Source organism: Typopeltis vanoorti, chromosome 2, assembly GCF_054136105.1.
Source record: "Typopeltis vanoorti isolate ZY-2024b chromosome 2, IOZ_Tvanoo_1.0, whole genome shotgun sequence".
NCBI classification, from domain to species: domain Eukaryota; kingdom Metazoa; phylum Arthropoda; class Arachnida; order Uropygi; family Thelyphonidae; genus Typopeltis; species Typopeltis vanoorti.
This window is the reverse complement of record NC_143550.1, coordinates 166,098,197-166,120,566: the sequence shown is the minus strand read 5'-3', so window position 1 is coordinate 166,120,566 and position 22,370 is coordinate 166,098,197. Positions and strand designations below refer to the sequence as shown.

At 33.0% G+C, this 22,370-nt stretch overlaps 1 protein-coding gene across 1 annotated transcript; it reads right to left on the bottom strand.

Moving 5' to 3' along the window:
- Positions 1-3,364: 3,364 nt before the first annotated feature.
- On the bottom strand, positions 3,365-6,175 carry LOC150109621 (frizzled-7-B-like). The gene has a single exon (XM_090409223.1). The coding sequence runs from the start codon at positions 6,052-6,054 to the stop codon at positions 4,327-4,329; it is 1,728 nt and encodes a 575-aa protein (XP_090265349.1). The 5' UTR covers positions 6,055-6,175; the 3' UTR covers positions 3,365-4,326.
- Between the last annotated feature and the right edge of the window lie 16,195 nt (positions 6,176-22,370).

Here is a 22,370-nt window from a genome sequence, read left to right as displayed (position 1 = left end):
ATTACAGATTGAATAATTATGATTAAATATCGGCTAACATTTTTAGTAGGTTAAATTTTGAAAGATGATTCTAAATATAAGAAGCTGAATGCTGTTTATTTTGCATACTTAGATGAATATTTTAATGATATACCACAAAAACAAATAAAAGGTGTCCCAAATTCGAATTAATTTGTATTTAAATGAAAAATTTCATTTTGTATCATTAATTGCATGAATTAGCAAAAACTGGCACTTTTAACATAAACTAAGAAAAGAGACAAAAATTTGAACAGGAGGAATGATGCAGCTATCTGAAAAGAGTATTAAATAGAAACTGCTTACACAGATGACAAAAAAATGCAATATATTCATTTTATGTATATCATTTTACATTTTCATGCATTCCAAATAAAATAATTATACTTTGTGCCTGCTGGCACAAGTTCATCACTTCAGAGTCATTTTATTTATTCTTGCCAGCAGCCTAGTCCAATTGACTTAATATATTGGAATACCCAGTCCTCACGATAAAAGACGTGGCCTTTCAGGTATGTAGTAAAATAAAATTGGCTAAACCAGTTTGGAATATGCCTAGGAAAAAAAGGAGAGAAATATGAGAAACCTGAAACTGTCAAAAATTTGATCCTGAAGAAAAGCAGAGGCATAGCTAGGGAGAGGCGGAGGGGATGGTCCACCCTGGGCGGCACTTTGAACCTTTTTGAACTTTTGCAGTTAATTCTAAAATTCAGTCTGGAGAACTCATTTTCAAATATTGTTTAATACTACTGCGAATGTGCTAGTTGTGAGAGGAGTTTTTCTAAATAAAATTGATTAAGAATTGTGTATATTACTATGAAATTACTAGACTTCGCCAATGTCATCGACGATTTTGCTAACAGAAAAGCAAGAAAAATAACATTTTAGAATGTTGAAATTAAAGTTTTACTTCAAAAATAAACATAGCGTTTTAAATTTATTTCCATATACATCGTTTTGACTTTTTGTAGTATTTTTGGTGTGTATTAAGAGGGGCAGCAAAAGCTGTAGCTACACCACTGCTTTCTTGAAAAGCATGAAATATATAAAGTGAATGATGTATAATATAAAAAATGTGACAGTCAATTCCTGAGGTGCATCTTAAAAGTATGGAATTCTCTTATTATTAAGTTTCCTTAAAATCTGTCAATTAAAATAAAAATACATCCACCTTTTTTGATTCTGCTTCTAAAATTTTATCTGAACAGTATATTCATGCAACTGCATAGGCAGCAATCAATCCATGGCAAATGGCCGAACCTTGCTGATAAGTACAATAAAAGTACAAATAATGATAGTGTTCGCTGTCAAATAGTACTCTGTGCAAAAGACAAGCTCTATTGTCAAGGTCAGCAATCTGAAAGTTCACTGGTAGTTCATGTTTTAGGCATGTTCAGTCAATGCCACTACCCATGAACCTTATTGCAATACTACATTAGAAGCTATAAAAATAATTTTATGTCCAATTAAGATTTTAATGGGAAATTTGTTTGATTTTAATGCTAAGCCTCAAAAAATACAACATGTTCCATAAACTTGTCAAGTAATCCCAATTATTTTTAAATGTTTACATAGATGGAAAAAAAGCTTATAGAAAATTTAAATGATTTTAACCTTCATTGGCTCATCTTCCTATTATAGTAAAAACTCAACTATTTTATTTGAGTAGTCTTCAGGGCGATTCAGTGAAACCAATAAATGCACACATTAATGTGTGCATCTTTAAAGATGAAGACAATAAATCTGCATTTTATATTAACAGTTCAATGAAAATAGCATTCTACTGAGCGCAATGATAATTCCCCCCCCCCCCGAAGATGGATACAAATGCAAAATTATTAATGTAATTTTATTGCATGCTGGAACGAAATTATAATTTTGTACTGAGGAATTTAAACATCTCTACCATAGTTGTTAGGTATGCTTGAGAAAGAATATTGGGTTATATATGTGTGAACCTAAAACTTGTAATCTACCCTCTCCAAACAAAACAAAACGCACAGAAAACCGTTCAAAAATGGGTGGTGTTGATTTTCATTCGGTTCACGGCAAAAGGTATAGCACATGACTCAAATCCGAATCATCCATTATTCTACCAAGACATTTCAAGTCAGAATTTAAAAAAAAATAAAATAAAAAAAAATCGGGAAAAATTGTCCGTTAAGATATCTGTGCAATTGCAACAACTTAGATAGCATCATCATTATTATGACAACCTGTATATATAATAATATTCTAGAGAGCATTTTTTTTTTACTATAGTCTAAAACAATACGCAAAAATAGCAACAAAAACATTTAATTCGCAGTCTATTGAACTTATGACAGAAATGTGGAAATAATTATCATAAAATTATAAATTAAACAGAATTCGATATAATACATATAAAAATACAGTTGTTATAGCACTGCCGAATTACGGCATTGACGGCTTCAAAATTGTGTTTGTGTATGTGTGTGTGTGTGGGGGGGGGGATTAATGAGAAGTATAAAATGAATGCTAAAGATCATGCAGATGGAAAGGAGGGATTTACAAAAGAATCCCACGGAATGCGTTCAAAAGCATATTCGAATTCTAGACATTGATCGGGCAATTTTTCTTCCAATGCAGATGAAAGTGCCATTAAAAACAAAGACTTTTCGTTAAACTCAAGCATAGTGTTTCGGAGTTTAAAAAAAGAAAAAAAAATCCATAAAATAAAATTGCCAAAGCCTGGAGGACTAAATCAACAAACTTCACATCTCCGAGTCATAAATAATCCCCTCCTCAATTGTATTTGGGCATATCAGGAGGAACAGATATAACACAGACAGTTATAAACTAGAAAGATTGTTTACCATGAAATAAAGAGTAGAATTTTACATTTTCTATGTACAAGCCATAGATGATCCAACGCTGCGCTGACGAGATCAAATCAGTCTATATTCCTTTGTCTTGCAAAATGCTTGCAAAGCCAGGTAATATAATTTTACGCACATTTTTTATTTTCTCGTTCCATTTTTGAGACAGAAGACATTAATAATTTAACCTATCAAAGTAAATGTTTAAATTTTACACAACTGTTTTTTTTTTTGTTTTTTTTTTAACTTATGGATATATAAACATTTCATTATATTCATTATCCCTCGAGGAATCTTGATTCCAGGTGGCGTTTGTTAATAACTTTGTGTAATATTGTGTTCAAAAATAAACCCGCAGATAATCAATTAATATATTTAACTCATTCTTTTGTTTATGTAAAAAATGGCTCTCTCGGATGCTCCTACCCTAAAACTTAATCACGTGAAGTGTTTTCTTATTGTTTCATTTATATTTATGCCAAAAACCAAATTAAAATACAGATTATCAAACTTTAAAAAATTTTAATATACTCACTAGTACTTTCTTGAAAGAATTTGATATATACATTGAACAAGTTTTAACTGGACATTTGAACGGTTGTCTCACGTTAACTTAATATACACAATTTTGTCAAGTCAGTGAAATGAAAGGAGTTTTATATTATTACACATCTGAGAGTTCACAAAACGATCGAAACAGGAAATTGTCTAGAAAGATCTTGATATCCGATCACAGGCCAGAAGAAACTGTTGGTGGAAATAGTCTCTTTCGCTCTTCAAGTAAAAATTCTTCGAGTGTGTGCTATTCATTATTGCACAGTCACATACATACATATACACAAGTACGACAGCATACAATAAATGATATAAGTAACATAAAACTAGATGGTTTTTTTTTCACAATCTAACGCAATGTTTCGTTTTTTTTTTTTTTTTTTCAAAATGCTGTGAAGTGAACACGGATCAATTATGAGATTTCCTGGGAGAGTTGAACAAGTTAATGACACTTTTGATTGGTTGAAATCTTTAATCTCTATTGTAGCTAAATTAACATCTGCTATTCTCGTATTTCAACCGTTTATTTTAACTTACTGTAGTGGAGCTCTATCATGCTTGAGGGAAGATACAAAAACAGCTGTCATGTTAAATAAAAATTAGCGTCTACACAAAAATGTCTTCACTATGTAAACTTGTTTAATGTTTAGAGCTCAAAATGGATTCTTAACTTAAATATTTGAGCGGACAGTAGCAATACTTTTTCTCTATTTCTGATACAATTTCCTGATTTAGGGATATTATAAAAATTCCTATAAAGATAAGGAACTGTAAGTCAGATACCAACAAGATACAACATTTATCTTTTTAACCATAAACACCCAAGCTGTGCACGGCCTAAGGCACACTTAAGTTTCATTTGGCAGTGTTAATTGCAAAAATATCTCCATCAGAAGAAGCCTGAGTATGTGAACTACACATAGGACTGTGTTCCACAAATTCTTAGCCATGTTGAAAACGTTTTTCCAGACCATATCCAGAAACCAGATGTGATTCCCACGACAAGAGTCATTAAGTACTTGACCATGAATACAGTGAACTCGGGTTTTGGCCAATACCTGTCTGTTAAATGTGGATCAACAACGCATGGAATGCTGTATTGGTTGTGAAGGCACTTTTCTTGCTGCCATGATAACATCCAAGAGTCAAAATAAGTCGATTCATAAAAATAGCAAGCGATTACAATGATGGCAGGCACAGTATAGAGCACTGAGAAAATTCCTATTCGAATCATTAATTTTTCCAGCTTGTCGGTTTTCGTTCCATCATGTTTCATGACAGTTCGAATATGACATAACGATACAAAGCCTGCCAGTAAAAAGATGGTACCTAATGCTAGGTACACGCAAAGTGGTGCTAAGACAAAACCTCGCAAAGCATCAACATTCCAAATACCGATGAAGCATACTCCACTTAAAACATCTCCTTCTACTTTACCTAAAGCCAAGATGGTGATGGTTTTTATAGCTGGAACAGTCCAGGCAGCGAGATGGAAATACTGGGAATTATTTTCGATAGCTTCATGACCCCATTTGAGGCCAGCCGACAGGAACCATGTCAGTGTAAGCACTACCCACCAGATAGAGCTTGCCATGCTGAAGAAGTACAATGCCATAAAAAGGATGGTACATACTTCCTTTTGATTACCTTGAGTGATAGTTTTGACCATATGTACGTTCGACTTCCCTTCTGGAGGATCAAAGGGTTCGTTGCAGGCTACTTTGTCTCCCATGGCGAATCCAACCACGTATGTGAGGGATACAAACAAATAGCAGACAGAAAGGCATATTATGGGCCGTTCGGGATATCGAAAACGCTGCCTGTCGAGCAGAAAGGTCAAAACAGTAAACAGAGTGGATACCATACATAGTATGGCCCAGACGCCAATCCACAATCGTGCAAAGCGTCTTTCAGACGGCCGAAAAAACATATCATCACAGGGGGCTCCGCACTGTTTTTCAACTTTATTTCCAACCCGCAACACATAATCCACCCCGGGTGGTACTTTAAATTCTATAGGGCAAATAAACTCCCGTCCTGTGATGAATGTGATGTTGTGTCCTCCAAGTATTGGGCGTACGGTGCCTTTGTTAGGCGAGCGTTCTGTGTTGTTCTCCCCAACGCAGAGTTCATCGGTATTAGATTCGGGAAATTTATCACAGTCTAGACTCTCCGGCCAACTAAACCCAAACTTGTTCATTAATCCCTCACAGCCATTCCTTGCAGACATACACAGGGATCGGCAGGGTGGAATAGCACGGTCAATAATCGTGCACACGGGCGCGTACATTGAACACAAGAAAAACTGTAAATCGGGACTGCACTGGACTTTCACTAAAGGAAAAAACTGGTGCACTTCTAGGCCAGCATCTTCCTGTTTTTGGTGGTTTAATAAGTTTGGCATTATAGTTTCGTTGTATTGAATATCCTTACAAAGAGGAATGGTAATGGGTTCACACCTACCGTGATGAGGTATCGTACTCTCCCGGTCTGACACTCGAGAGCTAAGTACTTGGCCTTGCACGCGGCCTCCATTGTGAATCGCTGCTGTAGCATAAGCGACGAATAACAACACCGTAGCCATTACGGCGGTTCGACGATTAAAAATCCACATACAGCCGCTATCTGCAATACGGCACATAAGTCATGAATAAAAGCATCCTCAAAGATAAACGTAAGTAATTACTCGATGTTGCCAATGGCACATTTTAACACAGATGCACGAAAACCTAAACCACATACAACTTCACCGCACATAACACTAACGCTCAGACTGTCAAACGATTATATTTGCATTTGAGACATCGAAGTCGCCTAACAGTGGAAGGCTATTGGCTTACGATAATAAGCACGTGACCCGTTTGCTCAGATGAATGTTCTCTGTTCTCATTGGCTATGACAGTTAAGTGTGGAAAACAAACTAGGAGAACAAACCACAGTATTTCTTTGTTGCGTTTTTATTTATTTATTTATTTTTACTACTTAACTGTAAACTAGATGGGATGTTTAAATTCCTCAATATATATCATAGAGGGCGTTAAATGAATCATTTAAAAAATCAGTAGCTTTTTAGAAAGTCGCCAGAAAGCAATTTAACAGATCTTTTCTTTATTGTTTGTCACAATAAACTGGCAACACATTCATTTTGCACTTATAATTCACTGTGAGCGAAAAGTTATTACTTTATTGCGTGCTAGCATAATTATCTTGGAAAGAAATAAAGTGATAAACTGAAATTCGTCTTTTTATGTACTGTATACGATTTCTTAGACAAACAGATATAGCTTTCCGTTTATTTATTAATTTTTCTTTATTTATCATTAAAAATTAATCGAGATGGTTGCAGCTCATGGTAAAAAGAAAAATTCGAAAATATTTGCTTTGTTTTTCATTTAAAAACAATTTAAAACACTTTTTATTTGATAAATACAGCCGTCGTTAGAGTTATGGTTCCCTGCTCAAGCTAACAACTTATGAAAATGTATATATCCTTTCCTTTCTTTGCTTTTCCCAACGTTCGTACACAGCCAAGTATATTGACCAAACTTTAGTTATGCTCTTTCAATAGAGTCTTTGACTGTTGTGTTTTAAACTCTTCTAAGTAAATAAGCGCTGGTATATTATATGTGAATGCTTGGAATTCATTTGAAGATAGAAAAAAAGTTTATGCTAGAAAGGGGACTGTATTTGAAATTTTTTGGAGAAGTGAGAGTGTTAGGGCAAGGGAAACTAGTGTTGTCGGGAGAGGGGGGGGGGATGACAACAGGCAGTGCCGCGCCGTGGGTAGGAGGCGCCCTTGTGCAAAACGTTTTTCAGCGAAATAAATTTCCATGAAAAATTTTTGCGAAAAATTGTACTTTGTTAAAAGTGCAAAACAGTTTATACGCATACATAAAAATAAATTTTATTTAACGGTAGTAGAACATTGTAATCACTGAAATTCATTAATAAGGAATTTTTAATAATAAAAATTTTATTATTAAAATATTTATTCCTTAATATATAAATACAAAGAATATATATATATATATATATATAAACAAAAGTTACTTTTATTTTAATATAAAAAAGAAATATTACATAACAAAGATAATTTGGAGATATGCTTTTAACTATATAACAATTAGTATAAATGTAGATTTATTTTACATATTTATCCGTCTTGCTTTAGCCACCACGAAATTTTTAATTGATAATATAATTGATAAATCCGTTAGACGCTCTCCAGACATTATTGATCGCAAATAATTTTTTATTAGTTTCAGTTTTGAAAAACTTCTTTCTCCTGATGCTACGGATTTTGGTAATGTTAAATAAATACGCATCACAATCGCAGTATTCGGAAACGTGTCGGTTAATTTATTTTCGTATATATAATTTAAAACATCCTGAGGAGCCGACTCTTTTTTAATAAAACATTGCAAAGTTTTTAATTCCTGAAATAAAGTCATACCATCAATATCGCGATTGTCAGAATCTTGATTATCGCTCAGTTTTAAGTGCAAATCTTTACAATGTTTCATTAAATCTTCATCGTTCCAATCTTTTAATTTGCTTTCTTATAACTTTAAAGTCCTCGCTATGTTGTTTTAAGAGTATGAATCTGTACGTGACTGAAGTTATTGTCGTGTAGAAAATTGCGAAGAAAAAATTTATTTTAAAATTTTGTTTAGGATTATGCGTTGTCTTATCTGATACTTCGTAACCAAACATTTTTGTTTTTGTTCTTTTTTGCGAATGTCTGGAAAAATAGAATCAATATTAAGATCGTTTGCTACTTCTCTTGCAGTTCTAATAATATTTTCAAAATATTGGTCTGTTCGGCGAGTATTTAATTCTTGTATAACATAATCAAGATTTTCTGTAATTTTTCCTATATCAAATGTCGGATTCTGTATTATTTTGCTTGAAACATTTACGAGACTTAAGATTTCGTACCAAACATGAACAGAGCAAATAAATTTAAACCAATAAATCTTTGAAATTAAGTTGTCTGCCTGAACTCTAGAATCGACATCTTTAGTTTCATCTTCCGTAATATCAAAAGAGCCTGTAAATTTCCTTGATATTATTTTTAAGTGGCTTTATTGCTTCTACCTACTTTCCCACCTAGTAGCAGAAAGTGGTTTCAAATTTAAAACACGAATGTGTTTTTTTTTTTTTTTTTAATATATCCGAACGCTTCACAGATATTGAAAAATAATTATATAATTCCTGTATTATCCCAAAATAATTTACAGTTTCACAGGATATCTTAGCTGCATCATTCACTACCAAATTTAATGAATGAGCAGCACACGGAATAAAAAAAGCCCTTGAATTTATTTTAAGGATTTTTTTCTGCAGTCCATTATGTTTACCTCGCATATTTGAACCGTTAACAAAAGCTTGGTCGCGTAAATCAGAAATGTTAATATTCAATAATTTTAAATAATTTTTTATAAATTGAAATAGTCCTTGCCCAGTAGTATCTTCTGCAGATTGAAAATCCAAAAAATATTCATGAATTTCTGCTATATTTGTATCTTTATTTTGATTAACAAATCTAATAACAATAGATAATTGTTCTGTGTGGCTTATATCCGGAGTCGTGTCAAGAATTAATGAATAATATTTCGCCTCTTTAACCATTTCTAAACTTTTTTGTTTTATAGCTTCAGAAATTATACGGATGATTTCATTCTGTATTTTATCACCTAAATAATGAGCAATGTTCCTTTTTTGTGATGTTTGGATGCGATGCAAGTGTTCTGTTATTATATATACAGTTTCTACTAACTTTAAAAAATTGCCGTTATCATTTTCAAAAAGTTTTTGTGAAGAACCTCTAAAAGCTATACACTGTCTTGATAAATATTGTATTGTGTAGATTAACTGTTCTATAATAGATTGCCAATATTTTTTCTCAGTTTCGTATAATCTTTGTTGTGTGCAATCAATAATGCATTTCTTAATCAACGACATTTTAAGTTCGTTGTATTTTGAACAGTTTTTAATGTGCGCGGAACTTGTCTAGTGTATTTTTAGTATATGACTCAAATGTAGCCAATCGTTACAACCGTAAGTTGGGAATTTTGACTACCAAATATTTTGCAATAATAACAGAAAACTGAATTTCGCGATTCTGAATAAACTAAATAACTTCGCAAAAGTTTTTCTCCATTTGCTAAAGTTCGATAATAGTATGAATCGGATGACTTGCGGCCAGATTCATCTTTACGAAATTCTTTATTAACTACTTGACGCAGGCAATGCTCAACTAAACAATCTCTAACTTTGGTAGTTATATGATTCGGCCAAGTACCTGGATCATTAACATTAAAAGTAAAATTCAAATTTAAAGTAAAATTTGAAGTTTCGTGTTTCGCTGAATCGGAATCCAATATTTCTTCTGCTGCAACTTCTGTAGACAGTCCAGTCAGGCCAGTTTCGTTTTCACATGTAACATTTGTTTCTTCATACTTCTCTTGTGTCCCCACTTTTTCTGTAGTAGAGCTACACGGAGTACATGCTTCGTCAGAACTTTCTGTTCTTCGTTTTTTATGTGGTCCTGAAGTTAAAAATTTATTCAGCGATCGAGCCAATTTATGTTCCAGTTGTACTCGCTGCAATTGTCTTTTCCTGTTTGTTTTTTTTTGCATAGAAAAAAAGCCAGATAACTTCTTTGGCTTTTTTTCCGACATCTGGGGGTTAACACACTTGGTTAGACTTTAAAATAAGAAGAGCGTTAAAAGTTGTCCACCAAAATAAATAATAATTGCTGAAATTTTCCCTTAAACTTAATTTTTAACCCCTATTATTTTTAAGGTGAATGACCCAAACCTGACTTTGATTTTTCAGATGTTTTGAATAAATATGCTTGCATTTTAGGTATTTTTTTGAAAATTAACATGCAGAGATATTAGGCACTGATTGATTTCTCAGTGATATTTATTTAATATTTTTTACATTCTGGTAATTGTTTAATAATTAAGAAATTTCTAGAATATTAAAATTATTTATTAAAGAAATTAGTAAAAGGACCCGAACCTCAATGTCTTCCAACCAGAACAAGAACAAATATATAAATAAATCTCTTATTGAAAATTATTTATTTTCTAGACGTCTACCCAACATAAGATAAAAATCTTTTGTTTTCAAAATAAGATAATTGACTAAAATGAAACAATTTAACTGATTTTCAAACTTAGCAAAAATATAATAGACATAAAAATATAATAGACATACTTACTTTACGTGAATAATAATCCAAATTCACAAAAAACAAGTTAAAAATTTTTCAAAGTCACTTAAACATACACAATACACTCAGTATGTTTGACATTCAAAATTGAAATGACGCTGAAAAAAATGTAAGTGCATATTTGGCTAGACGCTATTTCCTCTATCCAAATTCGAAGTTGAATTTTAGAAAACGAACATCGTACTATACACCTATGTTTCAGACTAAATATTTGGATAGATCAGTGTTTCTGAAACTTCAGATATCTGTATACCCCTTCTTTAATTTTCATTATTACCAAGTACCTTTTCAAAATACCCTTATCAAAATCATAATAATAATACTAAATAAAAATATATTTCATTGTAAACGTCTGTTTTATTTGAATTTAGATGTACATTTAAACAAAAAAAATATGATTTATTTTTCATGGAACAAAATAAAGATACTATACATTTTTACTTAATATAAATAATTTATCATCAATGAGACGAGTGAAATTGCCTATTTCTATATCTGCGGTATTGCTCTCTTTTGTGCGTTTTATAAATCCAGTCTTTAACCAATGATCCATACTTAAGAATTTGAAAGCTAAAAGAAGTACCGTATTTACTCGACTATAACTCGCACTTTTTTTCCCAAAATTAAAGCTAAAAAATCGTGGCGCGAGATATATGCGAGGATTTTCGGAAACTAAAGTTTTCAGAAAAAAAAACTGAAAATGGGTGTGACTTACCAAGAAGCTTCTATTCTCCATCACTTCTTCTGTCCTCGAGAGCGGTTTCCTTGTGTGCAATCAAAGTTATCTACCCAAATAGAGCCATCTTTTTTCCCATTATATCAAGCAAAAATTACCAGTAATTTAAGACTTGAGATACGTAATGAACAACCCTTGACAAATTACTAATGAGAAGTGAAAGATGTGCACGATTGTAGGCCAGTATAATAGAGAAAAAGCCACTATTAAGAAGTGCATATGATTGGTGCGGTATTAACAAAAGATCGAGCTACCCAAACAAAACAAGCTGACAATTGAATTGAAATGCTAATTCTCTTAAACCGATTTCCATAATATCTGAAATGCATTCACTATATATTTCTTAGTTTTAACACGTTCATGATGGAGATAATGTCAAGCAAAAGCATACGTTGAACCTGCAACATGTGGGTTACTTGAGTCTATACAGCAGTTTCTGTTAGAGGGGAGATGTGATTATTAGTTAGTGTTTATATATTCCCAGTTGTCTCTAATTGCACTATTTGTTGAGAAATATATTACACAGTCTGCAGATGTCTGTGAACCTTATTCAGTGACATGATAAAACTAATTACTTTTCGTGTTTATGCAGTATAGTTGCTGTTGTGGAGGGGGTATTGTTTACTGCAGGGAGTAAAATGTGAAAGTCGGGGGCGATAGTGATTCGCAATTTGAATAGGAGAATTCATGCATAATATAATTTAATATATATAGAGAGAAAGACTATAAAAGTTTATGAAATTCACATCGTATGATACTTTATGGGTTGTTTCCTTAAGTATCTAATAAGTGGGTTCTAAAATGTTTAGTTTTAATATGTATGACTGTAATTTTTTTTAAATATATATATAAAATATATATATATATATATATATATATATATATATATTTAATTTCCCGTTGTGAAATGGCGCCCCTATCTTCAAGCGCCCTTGTGCGGCGCACAATCTGCACAACCGCACGGCTCGGCCCTGACAGCAGGGAAACTAGTGTTAGGGGAATGCAGTCAAGTGTGAGTCCAATCACCCACGGGACAAATGAGTATGAGTGCTAAAATGATTACGTAATGTCGAATGCAGTTTCACAGATTTCGAATCTTCATAGGTTGGTAATTACATTACCAACATGGTTAATTGTGGGTTCAGAAGGATGTTAAAATGCATGTATACGAATGCCAGAAGAATTGGAAATAAAAGAAGCATTTTTGGCATTGATCAGCTCGACTTTTCTCCAAAAATTATCGGCATAAGCGAGACCTCGTTGATAACAAATGATTTAGGGATAGCATGTAATTTGCTATCCCTAAATCTTTGCGTTTTGAATGCTTTCGTTTAGAGAACTTGGAATATATATGATACTTCTGGAATATTGAAAATTAATTCGATATTTTAAAAAATAATATATTATACTTTTTACTGTAAAAATCATTTTATAATACTACATAACTTTATAATATAATTTTAAAAAAATCCAGGATTTGACATTTGGATCTGAAATGAGGTATTGGTCAGAAGTCACTACTTCCTGGCTGGGGATCATTGTAGGCTAATAAATGGATTATTTATGTTTAATACTTAAGTGATGGCATTGTTATTGGTTGGAACGAGTAGATAAAAATGTCTTATTAGAGAACATACTTTATGATTTCAAACTTGAACAGGCGGGGTAATAGTCCAAAACTGCCTCTGAAGAAATTTGAAACATGTAACCAAGCGAGAAGTTAGGATGCATGATGTTGTTATTTGGAATTACGGCCGAAGCAAAGACGGCTATCTATGAGATCAGTTATGTCTGGATATTGCGTGTGTTCTTCTGCTAGTTTGCCTGTTTTTTGGGAGGAGTAACCCTGAATTTCCATACGCAAAACCCTTATTGAGGCTGGCTAAGTCACTTCAGCTGAATGTCCTAAATGAGATTCAGATAATTTTTTTTTTTTTTTTTTTTTTTTTTTAACCAGGGGGCATCGTCGATACTAAGGAGACTCATCAGTACCGCATTCGACAGCTTCACAAAGCGCAAGGATATTATCACTCTTGAAGATCATCATCATCATCCCCAATGGCCACTCTCTCGCGAGAGAATTCATTAAGTTACTGAAGTCGAATTTTCGGAAAGTACTAAAACTGTCAAAAGAAAACGAAGCAATCATGTTGAGTAGCTTGACAAATTAACAGTAGCTATTGAAATATTTGTTAGAATTAACATCAAAAAAGGTCATCTCGCCTTATAGAAATAGTTGCAAATCGTTGAGACGAACTTCAAACGAATTATTATTTATGATGAAAAGTACGCATCTTAGAATCCGAATACACAAAATCAACGAACCAATCTGGTTAACCATTACTTCCAGTCCAAAAGAAAGTTGTCCTTTGGTCGGGAAGAGCTATGTTTGAATTTCGTCTAGAATGCAAATAACCTTTATCAGGACTTTTCAATTGAAGGTGAGTTCCTCCGTAGCACAGTCAATACCGACTACGCCCGTTGGAAAAAACCTGGATTCGAATCTCGTCTAGGTTGGTTGATTGATGCAGATTTATGGCCGAAGCAACTCAGGCTATGAGACCCGTGTATTGTGTTTGTTACGCATGTTCAATGGCCGGTTTGGTTCTTTTGCGACATGAAAAATCTGAATTTCTAAAGGAAAACCCTTTATCCCCGTATAAGACCGGATACCTCACCTTCATATGAGAAAGCCCTAATGAAGGTGTTCTTTGAGTTCTTAGACGGGATTGGAATATAGCTCTTCTCAACCAAAGGGCATCGTCGAAACTGACTGAACTATGGAGGCTCTCGTCTAAGGGTTTTCCTACTGAAGATAAGTTAGATTATTTCATACTGAGATCACAGTTTTTCCTCTGTGAATGTCTGGTTTTTCATCCGGCAAAACACCAGAAGATGTGCAATTAACAGACATAATATATAGCCCTAGTTATAAGTTATATAAGCCAGAGGCCATAATTCAAAACAATCCGGCTACTCTCTCTTGACTTCTTCAGCACATGTTTTCTTACAGCGATGAAGTAGTAATGAAACAAAATCGGCAAGTAATGCAGGTTTTAAGTACTTTTGTTAAGTATAGATGGAGATGAGGAAAGGGCTAATAATCATTTGAATTGCCAATAGATTTCTAATGCTTCTTCCTTTCCAGGCTTATAGGCCAAGGGGCCTGTTCCGGACTCAATTCCATCTTTTTAAGGGTCTTCCTCTGCATCGAGTACCTTTTTGGGTGGTAATTTAGAATTTGTTTCGGTATTTTGCTTCTATTCATTCTTAGTGTGTTCTTTCCATTTTTCTCTATAGCAAATAACTGTTTCATTTAGGGAGGTTGTAATTCCAAGTTTTTTTTTCTGATTTCGCTGCTTTTCATTTTGTCCATTATTGTGACTCTTTCAGTTCTGCGCAGAAATTTCTTTTCGGATGATTCAATTCTTCTTTCATCTGCTTTTTTTATTGTCCATATCTCACTGCCATAAAGTGAGGTTGGTTTAGCTACCGTATTGTAGAGTCTTATTCGTGTGTGTTCTTGTACATAATTGGGTTTAAAAATTTTATTTATAATGCCTGTTACTTTTAAAAAGTTTGATATCTTTTGGTTCTATATCAGCTTCATTTTCATATGACATTGTGCAACCTAAATATTTGAATGTATTCACTTGCTCTATTATTTTGTTGTTTATTACTATTTTGCTTCTTATTGGATTAGCACCTTTGAAGACCATGACTTTTGTTTTGTCTGTTGATATTTCCATGCCATATGTTTTTATCAGATTATTTAGACTGCATAATGATTTAGATTGCATAGATTTCTAATGTAATTTCTAGAAATAACACTTCTACATCCATATTTTGACTCCATCTCAAAAGAACGCTATCTATGCCTATTGCTAAATCACGTGATTCACTTTTCTCATAGCAAAAAAAAAAAAAAAAAAGTTAAGTTATCAGTTTTGAAGACCTATTTGCTTTCTTTCTCTCTCTCTCAACTATTTTCACCGTTAGATTAAATTTATTCAGTTGACTTTCTTCCATAGCAGTTTTGCTTATTCTGTTGTCTATATCTATATTTAATTCGCATCTTCGCAAAGCATGGTGCTACCCTGAATGTACTGGATTTATTTATGAGTAAGATAAATCATATAAAGGATACGCATTAAATGTAGTTTGATATTAGTTGATTGCTACTTTCCTTCATAATGTGATCTTCACAGTAACAACGGAGATAGTGTACCTTTGTCTTGTGCGTAGATTTTACATGAAACTGTTTCTTGTACTTCCTTCAATTCTTGGTTAACGTAGTGTAAAGTGAGCTATAAATCCTGCATCTCAAAGTATTATTTTTGTTGCTCAAGAAAGAATGGTGTCCAAGAAAGAATATTGGCCAAAAAATTATCAATAGCATAAAAATTGATGGCGAACCAAGTACTAACACTGATTAACAAACAGAAGAATTTAACCAGCATATGCGGTGAATCTGGATTGAAAAGTAGTTCTATGGAATATTAATTTGATGTGGTTTAGTAACTCGGGTTTCATACGGGATAAAAAACCTCCACCTCCGTATGAGACTGATCTACTCAACACTTGATTGAAAGCACGTATCAAATGAGGCTCCTTTAGGAACAAAATAATTTAAATGTTTAAAAAATAGAAGCGAAAGAAGTATAGAATTTGCTAACGAGTGCTTGAAAAGTCCTCGTTCATATTTTAATTTTTCCTTTCTCACCATCTCATGACTCTAACTTACGGTTTATAGTCCTAGTGAAACTCTCCACTACCTTTTACTTCTGTAATATTCATTTTCCCTCAAAATTTGCGTTCCACGCTATGTATCTTTCTAATTCTTAATTAGAAAGCTTAATTAAATATTAACATTTCTGATTAACCTTTCTTGCGCCTGAAAAGCTACTGGAGAAATGTAAAAAAACAAGTTGGATTAGATGATATTAAATGTTATGAAAATGTTAAAAAAGAAATGCGAATATATAGCATATGAAAAACGGGAACATTTTAGCAATCGTCTGTAGATATTCTATCACTAGTCACGAAGTTTGCTATAAATATAGTGGCGCCATCTATACCCAAAAAGCTTTATGTTTAAGATACCGAAATAAATTAAAAATTAAATCCTAAATGAAATACAGTATTAGCCTTTGTGATTTTATTAATAATGGACAATAAAAAACTCAAGTCGTCTGCGTCTGTACTATATTGTAAGCTTTTTTTGTTTTGTTTTATTTTTTATTTTTATTTATTTATTATTATTTTTTATGGATAATAGAGAAATCTTTTTCAATGTTTTACCCACATTCATTAAATACAGTTGTAGTCCTGATGCCCTCTGACCTTGATTTTTATAATTACGTTTCTAGTTATACGGTATTATTAAATAGACGGAACACCTGCTTTACGCCTAAAGGGACTTTTGGCTGACAAAACCAACAGCCATCGTGACCTAGCTAAGATCACTGCGTGAGTGGATGAAGTCAGGATTTGAAATTATCATAAAATAAACATGCAGATTTGACATGAGATTACGAGTTAATTTCTGCATACATTCAATTATGCTTTTGCTGGTTTGGTTAAGGAAGATGAAAATCCCAGAGGCTCTTTTTTCTTTTCAAAAGAAAAAAAAAATTTTTTTTTTCTTTTTTTTTTAGTTAAGTTTTTCCGTCATTAATTACGGAAATATTTAAATATTTCAATTAATAGCAGCATTATAAAATAAATGTATAATTAAAATTTACAACTAAAAATTATTCGACTAAATAAGTGTTCTACTGATAACACGTTTAAGTCTGCCTTTGAAAAAAAAAATCATCAAGTTTTATTTTAATTTCATTATGTTTGGTGTGCAGGTGGCGCTTTAGTTTGTCAATTTTATGAAAATGAAAGAGCTTCAGAACAGGAACCAAACCTTGGAGATTCAGTGGCAAACTCTGAAGAAAACATTGATTGATTCTGCCAGAGAGGCATGTGGTGAGGTTGTCTGCAAGGATAAAAAAATCAGAACTCCCTGGTGGACACGGGAAGTTAAAGAGGCAGTGAAGGAAAAGAAGAAAGCATATCAAAAGTTCCTGGCAAATAAGTCAGCTTGTGCTCTTAGAGAATACAGAGACAAATATAAGAAAGCTAAACGATGTGTAAATCTACCTAAACAAAAGTCATGGGAAGACTGGCAAGAACATGGAAAATAAATATCAAGAAGGTGACAAGATATTCTGGAGGTTGTTGAAGAAGTTCAGAAATGGAGGAAAGAGTGATATAAAAGGAATTAGAGATGATAAATGTGACATGAAAACAAGAGAAAAAGATATCCTTGAAGTATAGAGTAATTATTTCGAAAAATTGCTAAATGAAACTAGCAGTGATGGCAGCACAGTGATTAAAAAACGCTGACCAGGCATGCAATCCGAAATACATATCCATACTTGAAGTAAAAAAAGCCATCAAAAGTTTGAAATGTGGAAAGGCAGCTGGAGTAGATGATATTTGATCAGAAATACTCAAGTATGGTGGTATAAAAGTCCTACAGTGGCTGCACTGCATAGTTCAGAAAGCCTGGACAGAGGGACGAATTCCCGATGATTGGAGTAGAGCTCTCATACTACCCATATATAAAAAGGGAAATAAAACTGAATGTGAGAATTACAGAGATATTTCCCTACTCAGTGTTCCTGGTAAAATTTATGCCAGTATACTTGAGAAACGGTTGAGAAGGATTGTGGAAGAGAAGCTTGGTGAAGAACAAGCAGGATGCAGGCCAAATAGAGGCTGCCAGGATCAGATCTTCACTTTACGATAAATAGTCGAGAAAGCATGGGAATATAATAAACATCTGTATTTAAGTTTTGTCGATTTGGAAAAGGCATATGACACGGTGCCAAGAGAGAAGCTATTCAATACGCTGCAGTTATATGGTGTCAATGGTGCATTATATCAAACAATACGTCTTTATTTGAGTTGTAAGTCAGCAGTTAGAATTGAAGGAAGTACAGGAAGATAGTTTACTGTTAACTCTGGTGTCAGACAAGGATGTACATTATCCCCTCTGTTATTCATTATCTATGTGGATTACATTATGATGGAAAGTGGTATTGAATCTGATATCAAAATTGGAGATGTTAATGTCAGCTCTTTGCTTTATGCGGGTGATGTTATACTTCTAAATAAATCTGCTACAAGTCTGCAAGATTCCTTAATTAAATTGAATAACTGTTATAATAGATATGGTAAGAAGGTCAGCAATAATCTGACAAAGACAATGAAAATATGCAGAAGCATTGAAAATATGAACTGCATTGTGAATGGAGAACCTACAGAACAAGTAAAACACTTCAGCTACTTAAGCGATTTTTAGTGGAGATGGTAAATTAAATATTGAAACAGACAACAGAATCAACAAAGCTGGTATGGTAGGAACTCAACTGAATAAATTCATATGGAATAAGAGAGAAATTAGTCAAAACACTAAATTAGCTGTATACAAGACAGTGTTCAAACTAGTTTTAACTTATGGATCTGAGAGCTGAATTAGAAGTAAAACACTTGACCAGACTAGAGACTGCAGATATGAGAGTCCTGAGAAAAATTAGGGGAGAGAACAGATAGCATCAATGACAATATCGTATTAAAAACGAGGATATTAGGAAAGAAGTTGACATTGTTAGCATCCAGGAATGCATTAGCAGAGCTAATCTCAGGTGGTATGTCATTTAAACAGAATGGGTGAGGAAAGATTGGCAAAACAAGTGTTCTTTGCCAGGTTGGCAGGAAAAAGATCCAGAAGAAGACCAATATTAGTTGGACTGATACGGTAAAAAGTGCCTTAGAAGATAGAAATATAAGATCTGACAATGTTGAAGCCTTGACAGGTAATAGATTGATTTGGAAGAAAATTGTAGAAAGTTAGTAATGATGTAAATTTTTCATGTAGTACTATCTTATCCTGTATTCCCCTTGAGGGTAAATGTCAGCAATTTGATGAAGATGATGTATTCACGTCTGAGCTACTTGTATATAGAGGCTAATGACTTCATATCACTTGCCTTAGTATGTATCCCATAATGTAAAGCACACCCCCCTTTCAGGTGTGTATAATGCAATGCATAATGGGAAGGACCACTACCCAGACCGGTTTCGACCTTTATTGAGGTCTCATCAGTGGGAGCCAAATCCAGGAGAGATACCAAGGTTGAAGTAATGCAGAAGTCATTGGGAAAAGGATTAAAACCAAGTATAAAATTTTTTGGTATCTTTAATGTATAATAAGCCCAAGGTAAAAATCTTTCTACATCTTTCTCTCATCCAGAGATTTTTATTAATAAGGTCAGCACCTTTTGTCTACTCGTATATGACTTCGGTTTAGCCATTAGTAATAATATCAATGGATTCATCGATATTATTGTGTACATGGTTTATCTCTGAGGAGAGGGGCTACGGAGGTAATAGTTCGTGGAATACTGGCCATGGTGATAGATTGAATGGAATGAAATTTGCAGTTTGTGGCAGAAGGGTGATATCATTGATCTCAATGATATCACCCTTCTTTTAAGTTGTTAAGAGGAGCATAACAGATGAGAAGGATTTTTTCAATGGGGGTCCAAAAGGGGAAGGAAAAAAGAGCTCAGACCAGGAAGAACAAAGTTGTGGTGCATAAATTACTGAACCTCTTACTCCAATTCTTCTTACATTCCAGTGAACATTGCATAACACTAACAACATTTTCTTTCGGTAAGGTGAAAGAACTCCCAGTGGCATTGCTCAAACCGTGGAACACTGATATGATCACAGTCGCTGGAGCTAATAAGCGTAGCGCCATATTTTTGCATTATAATAATAACTGTGATTAACAACACACAGTATGTCAACAGCCCTATCATTAAATTTATATATTAATGCTGTTAAGGGCATTTCGTCTAGTAACTGTGTTTGTATAATGACTCAGAAGGTTTTTTTGTGGGGATGAGGGGGGATCATCTGAAATTCACAGTAAATCACTCTTATCTGAAGTAAATTAAAGGAATTTGATTGCATGCCACAGAAATAAGCTCACAAACACGTATGGGTATGTGTTTATGTGTAACTACGTGTTAATATAATTATTTTTGGACTGTCCGATACTAATGGGAAGGTTGGACTTTGTTTTTTTGTTAGCGGAAACGATTGGAAGAAACAAAACGAGCGCAAAGTAGTATCGCTAAGGGCGACTTCTAAAGCAAGGTTATTATTTAGAATATTTATTATTAATTTTTCAATCTTTATAGCTTATTAACTTCGGATTTCTTGCGATGACTGATGAAAATATATAACAAAGTCTATTTTCGAAAGTTTGGGAGATGTTAAATTATATTAATTTAATATTAATAAATTATTAATAAATAATTAAAAGCTACGCATTAATATTAGTGGAGATGTCCCTTTTTTTACCAAACAGTAGGCTTTACATTAATAAGTTAATTATCCATTTAACAATTAAATTTAAAAGAATAATAAATTAGGAATACCCGGATAATAGGAAGATCAGGATAATAGTAATATCTAGATGAAATGTTTAAAAACTGAAAAATGGTGCAAGCTTGGGAAAACATAATCAAAATGTAGACATAAAACCATAAAAACACAAAGCAAATTTTGGAAGGCGATGTATTTAGAGATGATGACATTTAAAATTGAGTTATAAACGCCAACATAAAAAACAAAAAGTTGTAAAGAAAACCAGTCAGTATTATGACGTTATGCTGGCCATTTCGGTGGATCGTCGTCAGATTTATTATCTTTCATCTTGGGAGCCATATGAAATCAAATGTCTACACATGCAAATAAAAAATCAAATCAAATTAAAAAATAATAATAAAATAAATAAAATAAGTAGCTTTCAGTTTCTGAACGGAAGTAGGCTGCTTTTAGCCCTAACTTTTTATGGAAACTGGTTGGCAGCTATCTCCACCTTTAATCATCAATGATAACCGAGTTCCTGGCTGTCGATGGTTTGTAAGCCCTCCAGGAGGAAGTGCAACCCTAAATCATCAAGCTATTTTTTTTATTATTATTATTTTATTTATTTATTTTTAAGTGCGAGTTCTGCAGTCGATTTCCTTGGACTGTGGATTAAAACAATCATAGTTTGCAGAAGGAAATATCTATATGATTGCCTGAAAGATCGACTAACTAGGGAATCGGCTGAAGAAAGATCTAGAAAAAGTGCTATAAAGATATAATCTTGTCTGATCTATAAATAATACATTCCAGTTTATGGAACTTTTCACTGTCCTCAGCACTAAAGAGCTGTAAATTTACTGCCTTTTATAAATGAGATTGCACAAAAAATAATAAAAATAACTTGTGTACATACGTATGCTACTTAGTCTACTGCTAAATTACTTTTCTGGATTGATATTAGATTATCGTCAGCCAGGAAGTTTTTCCAAACAGGAAAAGTTCTTTTGTATGGAATTAATTAAATATAAGTATAAACTAAAATTATGAAAATATTAATACTAACGATAAACAACTCGACAAAATTATATTAATACAAATCTATTGAGGCTACTATTTCGTTTGTTGTTCTCACTCCATTTTAAAAGAACATTCATGGTATAAATTGAAAAAACACAACAACAACAACAACAAAAAAAAAAAAATATATATATATATATTTTTTTTTTTTATCTGTTATAGTAACGTGAATTTTGAGAAGATTCGTGTTATTATAATATCATGTTACTATAAAAAAAAAAATAATAAAAATAAAAATAAATAAAACGAAAAAAAAGAGTGTTTTCTGAATGCCACTTCTGTAGCTATAGTAGTGATGCAGTCCCGCCATCTATTGAGATTAGTTATAGTTACAATCTTGAAACATAAAAGTAAGTTATAGTGATCTAGTATTTACACTCAAAAGAAAAACAGGATTACTCCAGTTTATTAAAATATATTTTTTACCGCATGTTATTACAAGTCGGAACAGAATAGCTGAGAT